The sequence below is a fragment of the Mustelus asterias genome, chromosome 30 (assembly GCF_964213995.1).
Source record: "Mustelus asterias chromosome 30, sMusAst1.hap1.1, whole genome shotgun sequence".
NCBI lineage: Eukaryota > Metazoa > Chordata > Chondrichthyes > Carcharhiniformes > Triakidae > Mustelus > Mustelus asterias.
In genome coordinates this window covers 15,026,721-15,042,673 of record NC_135830.1, presented here as the reverse complement: position 1 = coordinate 15,042,673, position 15,953 = coordinate 15,026,721, and the positions used below count along the sequence as shown (strand labels likewise).

The 15,953-nt window shown below is 47.0% G+C and overlaps 1 protein-coding gene across 1 annotated transcript; it reads right to left on the bottom strand.

Annotated features, from left to right (window-relative positions):
* Positions 1–5,677: 5,677 nt before the first annotated feature.
* On the bottom strand, positions 5,678–15,805 carry LOC144480843 (uncharacterized). Its single transcript, XM_078200465.1, has 3 exons — positions 15,750–15,805; positions 13,293–14,217; positions 5,678–7,130 (listed from the first exon to the last, which is right to left on the bottom strand). Exon 2 carries the CDS (start codon positions 13,858–13,860, stop codon positions 13,366–13,368), a length of 495 nt encoding a protein of 164 aa, XP_078056591.1. The 5' UTR covers positions 13,861–14,217; positions 15,750–15,805; the 3' UTR covers positions 5,678–7,130; positions 13,293–13,365.
* Positions 15,806–15,953: the final 148 nt, after the last annotated feature.

Sequence of the window (15,953 nt, the reverse complement as noted above, 5' to 3'; positions counted from 1 at the left end):
CCCTCCACCTCATCCACTACTCCACCAATCTTGGTGTCATCAGCAAATTTACTGATCCACCCTTCAGCCCCCTCCTCGAAGTCATTAATAAAAATCACAAAGAGCAGAGGACCAAGCACCGATCCCTGCGGCACTCCGCTAGCAACCTGCCTCCAGTCCGAAAATTTTCCATCCACCACCACCCTCTGTCTTCGATCAGATAGCCAGTTACCTATCCAATCGGCCAACTTTCCCTCTATCCCACACCTCCTTACTTTCATCATAAGCCGACCATGGGGGACCTTATCAAACGCCTTACTAAAATCCATGTATATGACATCAACCGCCCTACCTTCATCAACACACCTAGTTACCTCCTCAAAAAATTCTATCAAATTTGTGAGGCACGATTTACCCTTCACAAATCCGTGCTGACTATCCCGGATTAATCCGCATCTTTCTAAATGGTCGTAAATCCCATCCCTCAGGACCTTTTCCATCAATTTACCAACCACTGAAGTCAGACTAACCGGTCTATAATTACCAGGGTCATTTCTATTCCCTTTCTTAAACAGAGGAACAACATTTGCCACTCTCCAGTCCTCTGGCACCATCCCCGTGGACAGCGAGGACCCAAAGATCAAAGCCAAAGGCTCTGCAATCTCATCCCTCGCCTCCCAAAGAATCCTAGGATACATTTCATCAGGCCCAGGGGACTTATCGACCTTCAGTTTATTCAAAACTGCCAATACATCCTCCCTCCGAACATCTATTTCCTCCAGCCTATTAGCCTGTAACACCTTCTCTTCCTGAAAAACATGGCCCCTCTCCTTGGTGAACACTGAAGAAAAGTATTCATTCATCACCTCGCCTATCTCTACTGATTCCATACACAAGTTCCCACCACTGTCCTTGACCGGCCCTAACCTCACCCTGGTCATTCTTTTATTCCTCACATAAGAGTAAAAAGCCTTGGGGTTTTCCTTGATCCGACCCGCCAAGGACTTCTCATGTCCCCTCCTAGCTCTCCTCAGCCCCTTTTTCAGCTCATTCCTTGCTAACTTGTAACCCTCAATCGAGCCATCTGAACCTTGTTTCCTCATCCCTACATAAGCTTCCCTCTTCCTTTTCACAAGACATTCCACCTCTTTTGTGAACCACGGTTCCCTCACTCGGCCATTTCCTCCCTGCCTGACAGGGACATACCTATCAAGGACACCCAGTATTTGTTCCTTGAAAAAGTTCCACTTTTCATCAGTGCCTTTCCCTGACAGTTTCTGTTCCCATCTTATGCCCCCTAATTCTTGCCTAATCGCATCATAATTACCTCTCCCCCAATTGTAAGCCTTGCCCTGCCATCCGGCCCTATCCCTCTCCATTGCAATAACAAAAGACACCGAATTGTGGTCACTATCTCCAAAGTTCTCTCCCACAACCAAATCTAACACTTGGCCCGGTTCATTTCCCAGTACCAAATCCAATGTGGCCTCACCCCTTGTCGGCCTATCCACATATTGTGTCAGGAAACCCTCCTGCACACACTGCACAAAAAGTGCCCCATCCAAACTATTTGACCTACAAAGGTTCCAATCAATATTTGGAAAGTTAAAGTCCCCCATGACAACTACCCTGTGACCCCCACACGTATCCATAATCTGCTTAGCAATTTCTTCCTCCACATCTCTATTACTATTTGGGGGCCTATAGTAAACTCCTAGCAGCGTGACCGCTCCTTTCCTGTTTCTAACTGCAGCCCATATTACCTCTGTGTGCATATCCCCCTCAAAGTGCTTTTCCGCAGCCGTTAAACTATCCTTGATTAACAATGCTACTCCTCCACCTCTTTTACCAGCTTCCCTACACTTACTGAAACATCTATACCCCGGAACGTCCAACAACCATTCCTGTCCTTGTTCTACCCACGTCTCCGTAATGGCCACAACATCGTAGTCCCAAGTAGCAATCCACGCCCCAAGTTCATCCACCTTGTTCCGGATGCTCCTTGCATTGAAGTAGACACACTTCAACCCATCTTCCTGTCTACCGGTACCCACCCTTGACCTTGATACCTTCCCCAATATCTCACCACCCTCAACACTGACTTCCGGACTACAACTCCTTTTCCCACTCCCCTGACAAATTAGTTTAAATCCCCCTGAAGAGCCGTAGCAAATTTCCCTCCCTGGATATTGGTGCCCCTCTGGTTCAGGTGCACCCCGTCCTGTTTGTAGAGGTCCCACCTTCCCCAGAACGTGTTCCAATTATCCACGTATCTGAAACCCTCCCTCCTGCACCATCCCTGCAACCACATGTTTAAGTGCACTCTCTCCCTGTTCCTCAACTCGCTATCACGTGGCACCGGTAGCGTACCAGAGATGACCACATGTTTTGTCTTTGCTCTCAGCTTCCAGCCCAGCTCCCGAAATTCCTGTTTTAAATCCCCGTCCCTTCTCTTACCTATGTCGTTGGTACCAATGTGTACCACGACTTGTGACTGTTTCCCCTCCCCCTTAAGAATCCGGAAAACACGGTCCGAGACGTCACGGACCCTGGCATCCGGTAGGCAACAAACCATCCACGAGTCTCTTTTGCTGCCACAGAACCTCCTATCTATCCCTCTAACTAACGAGTCCCCAATAACTATTGCCCTCCCGCTCTCCTCCTTACCCTCCTGAGCCACAGGGACGGACTCAGTGCCGGAGATCCTCTCACTGCGGCTCACCACTGGTATGTCGTCCCCCTCAACCGTATCCAAAGCGGAATACTTGTTGCTAAGGGGAACGACCACAGGGGATCCCTGCACCGACTGCTTCTTCCCAGCCCCTCTCACCGTCACCCATCTATTTTCATTCCGCGGAGTAACTGTATCCCTGAAGCTTCTGTCTATGGCCATCTCTGCATCCCTAATGATCCTAAGTTCCTCCAACTCCAGCTCCAGTTCCCTTACACGGTTTTGGAGGAGCAGCAGATGGATGCACTTCTCACAGGTATAATCAGCAGGGACATTGACGTCGTCCCTCACCTCGAACATAGTGCAAGAGGAACATTGCACTGCCTTCACGCCCATCCCCTCTAGATACCTTGCCAGTACCAGGTAGAAACAGCAAAAAATGAATTCAACTCACCCCTGCTCGCCCTTTCTGCCTAAGCCCTGTGAGCCAAAGCCCTACAACTTTCACTCTGCCTCCTGCTCACTCTGCTGCCCGCTAACGACGCTGCCCGCTCAAAAGTGCGGCCTACTTTTAAACCCTCCAAAAACCTTCCCAGACTCCTGCTGGGCCCACTTCCTGTTTTAAAAGAAAACCTCCGATTTTTTACACAACTTTAACTTAAAATAAATAAATAAATGTAGTGAACAAACCAACTGCCTTCTCCTCAGCCTGGTCCTGTGGAACAATGAACAATGCCCCTCTGGACCCTTTTGTATCTCTCCCCTCTCACTTTAAACCTATGCCCTCTGTCTGTGTGGAGTTTGCACATTCTCCCCGTGTCTGCGTGGGTTTCCTCCGGGTTCTCCAGTTTCCTCCCACAATCCAAAGATGTGCAGGTTTGATGCATTGGTCATGCTAAATTCTCATTCAGTGTACCCAAACAGGTGCCGCGGTGCAGCGATTAGGGGATTTTCACAATAACTTAATTGCAGTGTTAATGTAAGCCCACTTGTGACTAATAAATAAACCTTACTTTACTTAGACCTCTATAAGATCACCCCCAAGTCTCTTACGCTCCAGGGAAAAAAGACCCAGTCTATCCAGCCTCTCCTTATACCTTAAACCATCAAGGCCTGGTAGCATGCTAGTAAATCTTTTCTGCACTCTTTCTAGTTTAATAATATCCTTTCTATAATCGGGTGACCAGACTGTATACAGTATTTCAAGTGTGGCCTTACCAATGTCTTGTACAACTTCAACAAGACGTCCCAACTCCTGTATTCAATGTTCTGACCGATGAAACCAAGCATGCTGAATGCCTTCTTCACCACTCTGTCCACCTGTGACTCCACTTTCAAGGAACTATGAACATGTACCTCTAGATCTCTTTGTTTTATAGCTCTCTCCAACACCCTGCCATTAACTAAGTAAGTCCTGCCCTGATTCAGTCTACCAAAATGCATCACCTCACATTTATCTAAATTAAACTGCATTTGCCATTCATCAGCCCACTAGCCCAATTGATCAAGATCCCGTTGCAATCGGAGATAACCTTCTTCACTGTCCACTGTGCCACCAATCTTGGTGTCATCTGCAAACTTACTAACCATGCCTCCTATATTCTCATCCAAATCATTATTATAAATGACTAATAAGAGTAGACTCAGCATTGATCCCTGTGGTGCACCACTGGTCACAGGCCTCCAGTTTGAAAAACAACCCTCTATAACCACCCCCTGTCTTCTATCATCCAGCCAATTTTGTATCCATTTAGCTACTTCACCCTGGATCCCATGAGATTTAACCTTATGCAACACCTCCCTTGCTAAAGTCCTCATTAGATATCAATTCTACCTGTTACCTACATTTCACTGAACCAGTCTATATTTTCATCACCAGACTACACTGGCAGCAATGTCAACATCTTTCTAACTTGATTGATTCTATTGAGGAGCTGACAAGGGTGACCATTGAGGGTAGAGCAGTGGATGTTGTGTACATGGATTTTAGTGAGGCTTTCAACAAGGTCCCTCATGGTCGGCTCATCCAGAAGATTAAGATGCATGGGATTCACGGTGACTTGGCCGCTTGGATTCAGAATTGATTTGCCCATAGAAGTCAGAAAATAGTGGTGGAGGGTGTTTTTCTGACTGGAGGTCCGTGACGAGTGGTGTTCTGCAGGGATCCGTACTGGGACCTGCGCTATTTGGGATACATATAAATGACTTGGATGAAAACGTGGATGGGTGGGTTAGTAAGTTTGCAGACAACACAAAGCTAGATGGAGTTGTAGATAATGTAGAAGGTTGTCAAAGGATACAGTGGGATGTAGATCAGCTGCAGATATGAGCGCAGAAATGGCAGATGGAGTTTAATCCGGGCAAGTGTGAGGTGCTGCACTTTGGGAGATCAAATGTTAAGGGTAAGTATCCAGTTAATGGCAGACCCCTGAACAGCAATGATCTTGGGGTTCAAGTCCAGAGCTCCCTGAAATTGGTCACACCAGTAGATAGGTGGTAAAGAAGGCAGATGGCATGCTTGCCTTTATTGAGTCTGACATCCTTTATTCAGGATGTCATGTTGCAGCTTTATAAAACCTTGGTTAGACCGCACTTAGAATCGTGCATTCAATTCTGTTTGCTACATTACAGGAAGGATGCAAAGGATTTGGAGAGGGTGCAGAAGATGTTTACCAGGATGCTGCCTGGATTGGAGGGGATGAGCTATAATGAGAGGCTGGACAAACTAGGGTTGTTTTCTCTGAAACTGCAGAGATTGAGGGTAGAGCTGATTGAAGTCTATAAAATTATGAGAGACAGAGATAGGGTTGACAGTCAGAATCTTTTTCCCCAGAGTTAAAATTTCTAATACTAGGGGGCATGCACTTCAGGTGGGAGGGGGAAAGTTCAAAGGAGATGTGAGGGGCAAGTTTTTCCTTTACACAGAGAGTGGTCGTGTCTGGAACACGCTGCAGCACAGGTGGTGGAGGCAGATACGATAGGGGCGTTTAGATAAACACATAAATATGCAAGGAATATGGACCAAGGGCAGGCAGAACGGATAAGTTTAATTTGGCATCATGTTCGACCCAACATCGTGGGCTGAAGGGTCTGTTCCTGTGCTGTACTGTTCTATGTTCTATTGTGATCTCCATTTAGATTAAGGAAATAAAGGCACTGGAGAAGGGGCAAGAAAGATTCACAAGAATAATCCCAGAACTGTAATCACTTGTGAACTCGCTGGTGTTTCACCAAGTTTGCTGACCGAGTGAATCCCTTCCCACAGTCAGAGCAGGTGAACAGTCTCTGCCCAGTGTGAACTCGCTGATGTACCCGTAGGTTGCATGACTGAGCGAATCCCTTCCCACAGTCAGAGCAGGTGAACGGTCACTCCCCAGTGTGAATGCACTGGTGGGTAATCAGTTCATGAGAGCTTTTGAAGCCACTCCCACAGTCAGAACATTTAAAGGGTCTCTCCTGGGTGTGAGTGAGATTGTGTCTGCGGAGGCTGGAGAACTGAGTAAATCCTTTCACACACACCGAGCAGCTGAATGGTCTCTCCCTGGTGTGAACTCGCTGATGGTTCAGCAATGCTGAAGATATTCTAAACCTCTTTGTGCAGTGAGAGCAGCTGAACGGTCTCTCCTCAGTGTGAATGCGCTGGTGGACGATCAGTTTCTGAGAGCTTTTGAAGCCATTCCCACAGTCAGAGCATTCAAAGGGTCTCTCATTGGTATGAATGACTCGGTGTGTCTTCAGGCTGGATGACTGAGTGAATCCCTTCCCACACACAGAGCAGGTGAACGGTCTCTCCCAGTGTGAACTCGCTGGTGAATCTGCAGGTTGGATGAAGTTCTAAATTTCTTTGTGCAGTGAGAGCAGCTGAACGGTCTGTCCTCAGTGTGAATGCGCTGGTGCATCATCAGTACCTGAGAGCTTTTAAAACCACTCCCACAGTCACAGCATTTAAATGGTCTCTCATTGGTATGAGTGAGATTGTGTTTCTGCAGGCTGGATAACTGAGTGAATCCCTTCCCACACACAGAGCAGGTGAACGGCCTCTCCCCAGTGTGACTGCGTTGATGAATTTCCAGCCGAGATGGGGATATGAATCCCTTCCCACAGTCCCCACATTTCCACGGTTTCTCCATGGTGCGGGTGTCCTTGTGACTCTCCAGGTTAAACAATCAGTTAAATCTCACACAGAACACGGGTACAGTCTCTCCCCACTGTGAATGCTGTGATGCACTTTCAGGCTGTGTAACTGGTTAAAGCTCTTTCCACACTCAGTGCACTGGAACACTCTCACTCGGGTGTGTGTATCTCAGTGCATTTCTCGTCACAGCGATGTTTACAATCTTTTGAAGCCAAGAGGCCAAACAAACATTTCTCCTGTTAGATTCAAAGGCCGATGATATTCAGGTCCCAAGAAATCGAGTCACTCTGTCAGATCTCGATGTGATGTTGGAGATTTCTGTCTGATTTCTCCTTGTCTAATATCCTGTAAGTCAATTTAGAAAAAACATCGCAATTCAGAATATGATCGAAATTCAAATCTACATTTCTAGTTCATGGAGCATTCATTAAAGACACAGTCATGGAGCATTAAACCTGCCCAGCAGGGCCTCCCGTATCAGCACACAGGCAGCTGCTTTGTGAGACTGCCAGCAGTACAGACAAGTCACAGATAAGGGTGGCCTCAGAAGTGGGATTCATTGTGAAAGCTCAGGGACGGTTGATAAGATGCAGCAATTCTATGATTCTAATGAACATTCTTTCCCCTCTCATTCCCCAAAAGCTGTGAATCTCCATCCCACACACTCTCCCTCCATTCTCACTCTGCTGTATCTAATATTCACCCTCCCAATTCTCCTGAAGGTGCTGATTGAGGCTGATTGACAGATCCATGTTCACTGCTTCCTGTCCAGCACAGAAATCAGAACAAATAGGAGCTGCAGTCAGCATTCGGCCCATCGAATCTGCTCAACCATTCATTGAGATTATTGGTTGATCTACCTCTGCATTATTTTCCCCACACTGTCCCCCATATCCATCGATATCTTCAATATCTAGAAACCTATCAATCCCTCTCTTGAAAATTCTTGATGACTGAGGCTCTATAGTCCTCTGGGGTAGAGAATCCAAAACATCACCACATCCTTGAGTGAAGAAATCCTTCCTCATCTGAGCTTTCTCTCCATTTTCCAGCCTGTTCCCAATAATTATTGACTCCCTTGTCATTCAAAAACTGTCCAACTCATCCTTGAATATATTCAATCCCTCCACTGGTCCCTATGGAAGAGAAATCTAGATATTAACAATTCTCTGAGGGAAGAGATTGTTGGAAATATATAATATAGCTGCAGTCCAAAATTACACAGCCAGATATAATAAGTGTATTTTATTACAGAGCTATAAATAATATATCGAACCATATAACAACAGGGGAGCGGATAGCCTCGCGGTATTATCGCTAGACTATTAATCCAGAAACTTAGCTGATGTTCTGGGGGACCCGGTTCGAATCCCACCACGGCAGATGGTGGAATTTGAATTTAAAAACAAAATCTAGAATTAAGAATCTACTGATGACCATGAAATCATTGTCGATTGACCAGAAAAACCCATCTGGTTCATTAATGTGCTTTAGGGAAGGAAATCTGCCGTCCTTACCCAGTCTGGCCTACATGTGACTCCAGAGCCACAGCAATGTGGTTGACTCTCAACCAGCCTCTGAAATGGCCTAGCGAGCCATTCAGTTCAAGGGCAAATCGGGATGGGCAATAAATGTTGGCCCAGCCTGCAATGCCCGTGTCCCAAGGATGAATAAAAAACACCATCAGACACGTCTCTGTCCGATATTAGTTTACTGTCCCCTTTAATATATTTCAGAAATTAGATGGGCACATGAAGGAAATAAAGTTGTCGGAGGAAAGGAAATATAGAAAGGAATGGGACTGACTGGATTCTTCTACAGAGAGTCGGCATGGATTCGAGTTACTGAATGGACTCCTTCTGCGCTGTAATGACTCGATGAGTGGAAATATATCACATAGCTTCAGTGTTACATTACAAGATGAGAAATAATAATAAACGTACTTTGTTACAGAACCATAAATAATATATCAAATCTACAATGTAACAACACTAAGCATATCTCTGCCCTATATTAATTTATTGTTCTCTTAAATGTCAGCCTTCTCCTGGGGAAACCAGCCCTTTAATTGTGAACATTCGGAAAGGGACCATCCTTTTAGCCAGACAAATCAATGTGTCAAGCTGAGGGAGCAAAGGATGTCAATGTCTTTAAGTCAGAGAGAGGGGGACCTGAGCCAACCTTTCCAGAGTCTGCAGCCTCCCTGGATTCACTCCCTTTCCCTTCAGTTGCTGCAAGTCCCTAATTTCCCCCAGAATGAGAAAAGAAATGGAAAGGGGGATAAAAGAATGTGTTTTACTCACAGATGTGGGGGACAGAAGGAAGTTTGAGTCTGTCTGTACTCAATATTCATTCAGAGAGACCTCTTTTTAGGTCAAACCAAACCAAGTAAACAAACTCAGATTAAATCAGGACAAAGTAAAAGGGGCAGCTCCCCAAAAAGGAGGGGGAACAGCCCGAACAGAAATCAAAATACAAAGGAAACTTAAAAACATCAAATTAAAATGTGATTATTAGGGTCAATAATGCACCCCAACCCCTGCGGTGCCCAGCGGGCGCGGAAGGCGTCAACCTCGCCCGTGGACACCACATGCTCCCTCTCCAGGGACACCTGGCCGCGAACGTAGCCGCGGTAGAGGGGAAGACAGTCAGGATGGACGGCCCCCTCGATCGCCCGCAGCCTGGACCGGTAAATGGCGCATTTCGCCAGGCCCAGGAGCAGGTTCACGAGGAGGTCGCCATCCCGACCCTCCCCTCTCCGCACCGGGTGTCCGTAGATCAGGAGCGTGGGACTGAAGTGCAGACAAAACATCAACAAAAGGTTCTTTAGGAAAACAGAAAGGGAGTGCAGCCTAAGACACTCAACATAGACATGGTCCACGGACTCCACAAGGCCGCAGAAAGGGCAGTCTTCGGAGCCCGTGAACCAGTGAATCCTACGGTTGTGCGGAACTGCTGCATGCATCACCCTCCACCCCAGGTCCCCGACGTAATTGGGGGAGATCCCTCCGTAGAGGGACCTCCACTGAGGACCTCCACTGCCCGGCAGCAACAAGGCCCGCCAAGGTGTATCCGGGCGACAGGCGAGGAGGCAGTAGTGGAGGGTGTGCAGCAGCAGCCCGCACAGGAAACGCCTCTGCGCGGTAGAAAAAGGCACGGATGACATTTCCGCGAGGCGGCTCAGGCTGTGGGGCACCTCACCCAGGGGAGGGGGCTGAGGCTTTGGGCCAATGCGGAATTCCGCCCGAACAGGGGAACGCTCGGGCGGGATTCCACCGCAAGCATGTGCCGCCTCAAGACCGCGTGCACTTTTGGGGCCGAGCATGACCGTCCTAAGGTCTTGGATGGCTTTGGCTTTGGACACCCCCGCGCGCTCAGCACGTCCCCGATTCTGGTCACCCCGGCGTCCACAGCCCTCCTCTCCGCCAGCCACCTGAAGTTATACGGCTGGAGGAGCGGATTCCTGAGCAGCGGCTCTCGCACGAGAGCCGCTACTCCTGACGGGGGAGAGCTGCGTCGCGAGTCGACCGTGTTCCAGACAGTGAGGAGGTCCTGGTAAAAGACGGGCAACTCCTGCAGGGCGGTCGAAGCACGCCCCAGTTCGATATGCAGGAGCTGCACGTCATAATTGAGGCCGTGCCACTGGCGGAAGAAATACGTCGCCATGGCACACCATCGTGGAGGGGGCTCAACGTAAAGGTACCTCTGCAGGGCCTGGAGGCGGAAGGTCGCTATCTGAGTGCGGAGGCACACCAGACCTTGTTCGCCCTCCCCAAGTGGGAGATGCAGAACCACGGCAGGGACCCAGTGCAGTCGATTGTCCCAGAAGAACCGCAGGAGGGTTCTCTGGATATTGGCTACAAAGCCAGGGGGAGGGGTCAAAGGGACCAGCCGGGACCACAGCATGGAGGCGAACACCTGGTTTATGACGAGAACCCGCGCCCGTGAATGGTCACAAACACTCACCTCTGAAAGAATTTAACTGATTTTAATATTAAAATCTCCTGCTGGAGCCTGCAGCTGGAAAGATATCAGAAGCACTGGAGTCAGAGAAAAATCTCCCAGTTGAGCAAATCCCCGGGGAGCAGGGGTGATGTCACTGTGCAATTGTAAGTATGTGATGAGATCACAGACAGGAACACAGAATACCTGGGTCTGTGCAAACCAGTGATCACCACACATTATGGAGGATGTGAGGCTCCTTGACCAGGTGCAGAGGAGATTTATCAAAGTGGTTCCAGGGATGAGGAATTATAGTTCCAATGTTAGGCTGGATAACTTGGGGTTGTTTGTCTCGTCACTGGACGCAGGTGAGGTCCCAGAGGATTGGAGGATAGCTAATGTGGTCCCGTTATTTAAGAAGGGTAGGAAGGATAACCCGGGTAATTATAGGCCGGTGAGCTTGACGTCCGTCGTGGGGAAGTTGTTGGAGAAGATTCTTAGAGATAGGATGTATGCGCATTTAGAAAGGAATAAACTCATTAACGATAGTCAGCATGGTTTTGTGAGAGGGAGGTCATGCCTCACTAACCTGGTGGAGTTTTTTGAAGAAGTGACCAGAATGGTTGACGAGGGAAGGGCCGTGGATGTCGTCTATATGGACTTTAGTAAAGCGTTTGACAAAGTCCCTCATGGTAGGCTGGTGAAAAGGGTTGGATCTCATGGGATAAAGGGGGAGGCGGCTAGATGGGTGGAGAACTGGTTTGGTCACAGAAGACAGAGGGTCTTTTTCCGGCTGGAGGCCTGTGACTAGTGGTGTTCCGCAGGGCTCTGTATTGGGACCTCTGCTGTTTGTGATTTATATAAACGATCTGGAAGAAGGTGTAACTGGGGTGATTAGTAAGTTTGTGGATGACACAAAATTGGCAGGACTTGCAGATAGTGAGGAACATTGTCAGAGGCTACAGAAGGATATAGATAGGCTGGAAATTTGGGCAAAGAAATGGCAGATGGAGTTCAATCCTGATAAATGCGAAGTGATGCATTTTGGTAGAAATAATGTAAGGAGAAGCTATACGATAAATGGCAGAACCATAAAGGGTGTAGATATGCAGAGGGACCTGGGTGTGCAAGTCCAGATCCTTGAAGGTGACGTCACAGGTGGAGAAGGTGGTGAAGAAGGCATATGGCATGCTTGCCTTTATAGGACGGGGCATAGAGTATAAAAGTTGGGGTCTGATGTTGCAGATGTATAGAACGTTGGTTCGGCCGCATTTGGAATACTGCGCCCAGTTCTGGTCGCCGCACTACCAGAAGGACGTGGAGGCTTTGGAGAGAGTACAGAGGAGGTTTACCAGGATGTTGCCTGGTATGGAGGGGCTTATCTATGTCCCTCTGTAACCTGCCACTTCCCTCCACACTGTCTACAACTCCACCGACTTTAGTGTCATCCGCAAATTTACTAATCCATCCTTCCACGCCCTCATCCAGGTCATTAATAAAAATGACAAACAGCAGTGGCCCCAAAACAGATCCTTGCGGTACACCACGAGTAACTGAACTCCAGAATGAATATTTCCCATCAACCACCTTTGTTTTCTTACAGCTAGCCAATTCCTGATCCAAACCACTAAATCACCCTCAATCCCCTGTGTCTGTATTTTCTGCAAAAGCTTACCATGGGGAACATTATCAAATGCTTTGCTGAAATCCATATACACCACATCAACCGCTTTACCCTCAAACACCTCTTTGGTCACCTTCTCAAAGAACTCAATAAGGTTTGTGAGGCACGACCTACCCTTCACAAAACCGTGCTGACTATCCCTAATCAAATTATTCCTTTCTCGGTGATTATAAATCCTATCTCTTATAATCCTTTCCAATACTTTGCCCACAACAGAAGTAAGGCTCACTGGTCTATAATTACCAGGGTTGTCCCTACTCCCCTTCATGAACAAAGGGACAACATTTGCTATCTTCCAGTCTTCTGGCACTGTTCGGTGGTAAGATCTAAATCTGTGTATGACGCCAGGAAGCCTTAAGCCCAGAGTGAGAATATTTCAGAACCAGGATTCAAAATACATGGCTGTGGAGGGTGAATTCACCCTCAAAAGGGCCGTGGAAATTCTGTCATGGGTGGAACTACTGGAAGAAAAATCACCCTGTACATGGGAGAGACAGAAACTATGAGGACCATCTCCTCCAATCACAGATTCTGTCTCTCCCGATGTTGCTACATCTGCAGAGACAGAGTCGCAAATTGGAGGAACAGCTTTGCCACCTATTTTGAGAAAGGAAGGTCACTGACTCAGCAGCCTGTCTGTGATGTGTGGAGGAGTTGTGTCTTCCTGCTATAAAACTAGTTTCATAGCAATGTGAACCTCAAAAGGAATGATCCAACCATTGACAGCACGGAGCTTTCCCCATTCTGCTGAACATTATTTTTCTATATCTCAGTAGGTGGGGTGTACAGCTCAGGAATTTGAGTAACCAGGTATTCTGAACTTACTTACAATCACTAGGGTCATCACATAGAAATTAGATACATTCATCCAGGTTCATTACCTGAGAATGAACAAAATGCAGTCCTGGATGTAATTGAGAGCAGAAACAATAACAGCAGAATCCAACCCTGGAATCACTCGTGAACTTGTTGGTGCCTCAGCAGGGCAGATGAAGCTCTGAAACCCTTCCCACACTGAGAGCAGGTGAATGGCTTCTCCCCAGTGTGAACTCGCAGGTGGGATGACCGAGTGAATCCCTCCCCACATTGAGAGCAGGTGAACGGTTTCTCCCCAGTGTGAACTCGCTGGTGTGTCTGCAGGTTGGATAACTGACTGAATCCCTTCCCACACTGAGAGCAGGTGAACGGTCTCCCCCCAGTGTGAACTCGCTGGTGTCTCTGCAGGTGGGATAACTGAGTGAATCCTTCCCCACACTGAGAGCAGGTGAACGGCCTCTCCCCAGTGTGAACTCGCTGGTGTATCTGCAGGCTGGATAACTGAGTAAACCCTTTCCCACAATCAGAGCAGGTGAATGGTCTCTCCCCAGTGTGGCTGCGGCGATGAGTTTCTAGCAGAGATGGGTAATTGAATCCCTTCCCACAGTCCCCACATTTCCACAGTTTCTCCATGGTGCGGGTGTCCTTGTGACTCTCCAGGTTAAACTATTAGTTCAATCTCACACAGAACACGGGTACAGTCTCTCCCCACTGTGGATGCTGCGATGTATTTTCAGGCTGTGTAACTGTTTAAAGCTCTTTCCACAGTCAGTGCACTGGAACACTCTCACTCGGGTATATGTGTGTCACGGCATTTTTCCAGTCACATTTATGCAAAAAGAAAGTCTGAAGCAGACAGAACAGAAAAATATTTCTCCTTTTAGATTGAAAGGCCGATGGTATTCACGTCCAGATGAACTGAATGACTGTCAGAATTTGACATGACATTTGTTCGAGATTTCTGTCTGTCAATCCTCACCACCTCATATTCTGTGAAAGGAGTTTACAAAAGTCATCACAGTCAGCACAGATTAGAAATTCAGAACAGACAATTCTAGTTTCTATGGAACATTGTTTCCTCTCTCATTCCCCAAAAGCTGTGAATCTCCATCCCACACACTCTCCCTCCATTCTCACTCTGCTGTATCTAATATTCACCCTCCCAATTCTCCTGAAGGTGCTGATTGAGGCTGATTGACAGATCCATGCTCACTGCTTCCTGCCCTGGACACAGAGAGCTGAAAATCTCCATGCAGGCGGCCAGACAGATATATGTCTCTATTACGGGCCTAAAAATATGTTTAATGGATAGAATTGTTTCAGTTGGCTAAGATACAGGGGGCTACAATTGATCATGATCTTGAACTACTTGTGAGGGTGTCCAAGCAGAGATGATCAATAACTTGGAAATGAAATTGGAGGTGCTGCAGAATGGGATCCACTCGACACTGACAGAAAGTCGGCATTGACCCAAATGGTCCAATGGACTCCTTCTGTGCTGTAATGACTCTATTACTGGAAATATATCCCGTAGCTACATGTTAGGGCTCAGGTTAGAAACTCCAAAATGTTTTATGGAACCGGCCTGAATCATACGTTTTACATCTTGAATTTGGCATGAAATGTTTCACTTCAGGTATGATTCAAATGACCCACCTTTTCACAAAGTTTACTTAAGAATATAGTTAACATGTTTCGTAAGAAAATTAGCAAGAACTTTTAGCAATTACAAACAAAACAAAACAACCAAGATAATGCCTAACCCATCAACAGCAGAATATTTTCTTCAGGAAGGCAAGACCTTGCTTTCAGATAACCAACGGAATTTCCAAATAAAACAGGGGAGAGAAAGCGAGAGAGACGTCTCTTTTCAGCGTGATGCCCCTTCTAAAACTAAACTGCATCTCAGAAGTGAAAATGAAAGAACTTCTGTCACCTGACCTGCAACCAGTTTTTTATCCACAAATCCCAAAGTAAAAACAAACAACCTCTATATAAGCCACTTAAGGAGCAAATAAAGGACTCTTTGTAGACAAGCCGGTGCCATAATGTAAAAAAAACTGAAAGGTTTATTTACAACAGCAGGATCATGATTTTGAGATTAAAAAATTCGTAAAGAAACACTAATGTCACACGACCGTACGATATTACAGATTAGAAATAATAATAAATGTACATTACTGCAGAACCATACATGTCTAATCTTGCCATATGACAATACTGAACATATCTCTAATCTATATTAATTTACAGTCCCCTTAAATGTCAGATATTTCCTGGGGAAACCAGCCCTTTAATTGTGAACATTAGGAAAGGGACCTTTGAGCCAGACAAATCAATGTGTCAAGCTGAGGGAGCAAAGGATGTCAATGTCTTTAACAGAGAGAGACCTGGGCCAACCTTTCCAGAGTCTGCAGCCTCCCTGGATTCACTTCCTTTCCCTTCAGTTGCTGCAAGTCCCCAATTTCCCCCAGAATGAGAAAAGAAATGGAAAGGTGGAGAAAACAAAGTGTTTTACTCACAGATGTTGGAACAGGAGGAAGTTTCAGTCTGTCTGATGCCCTATCTTCATTCACGCAAAAAAGCCACGCTCCGATTGGCTGGGAAACCTGAGGCCTTCCGGTCCTCCAACTCTTCTCATTGGCCAGAGCTAGACAGTGAATCAAAAATGCGCATGTGCGAGTTTTTAGGGTAAATGCGCATGTGCGGGTGTGGGGCGGGGCCCG

What these genes read in the sequence shown, in the direction of transcription:
- LOC144480843 (XM_078200465.1), bottom strand. Translation starts at nt 13,860, where the DNA reads ATGGAGAAACTGTGGAAATGTGGGGACTGTGGGAAGGGATTCAATTAC.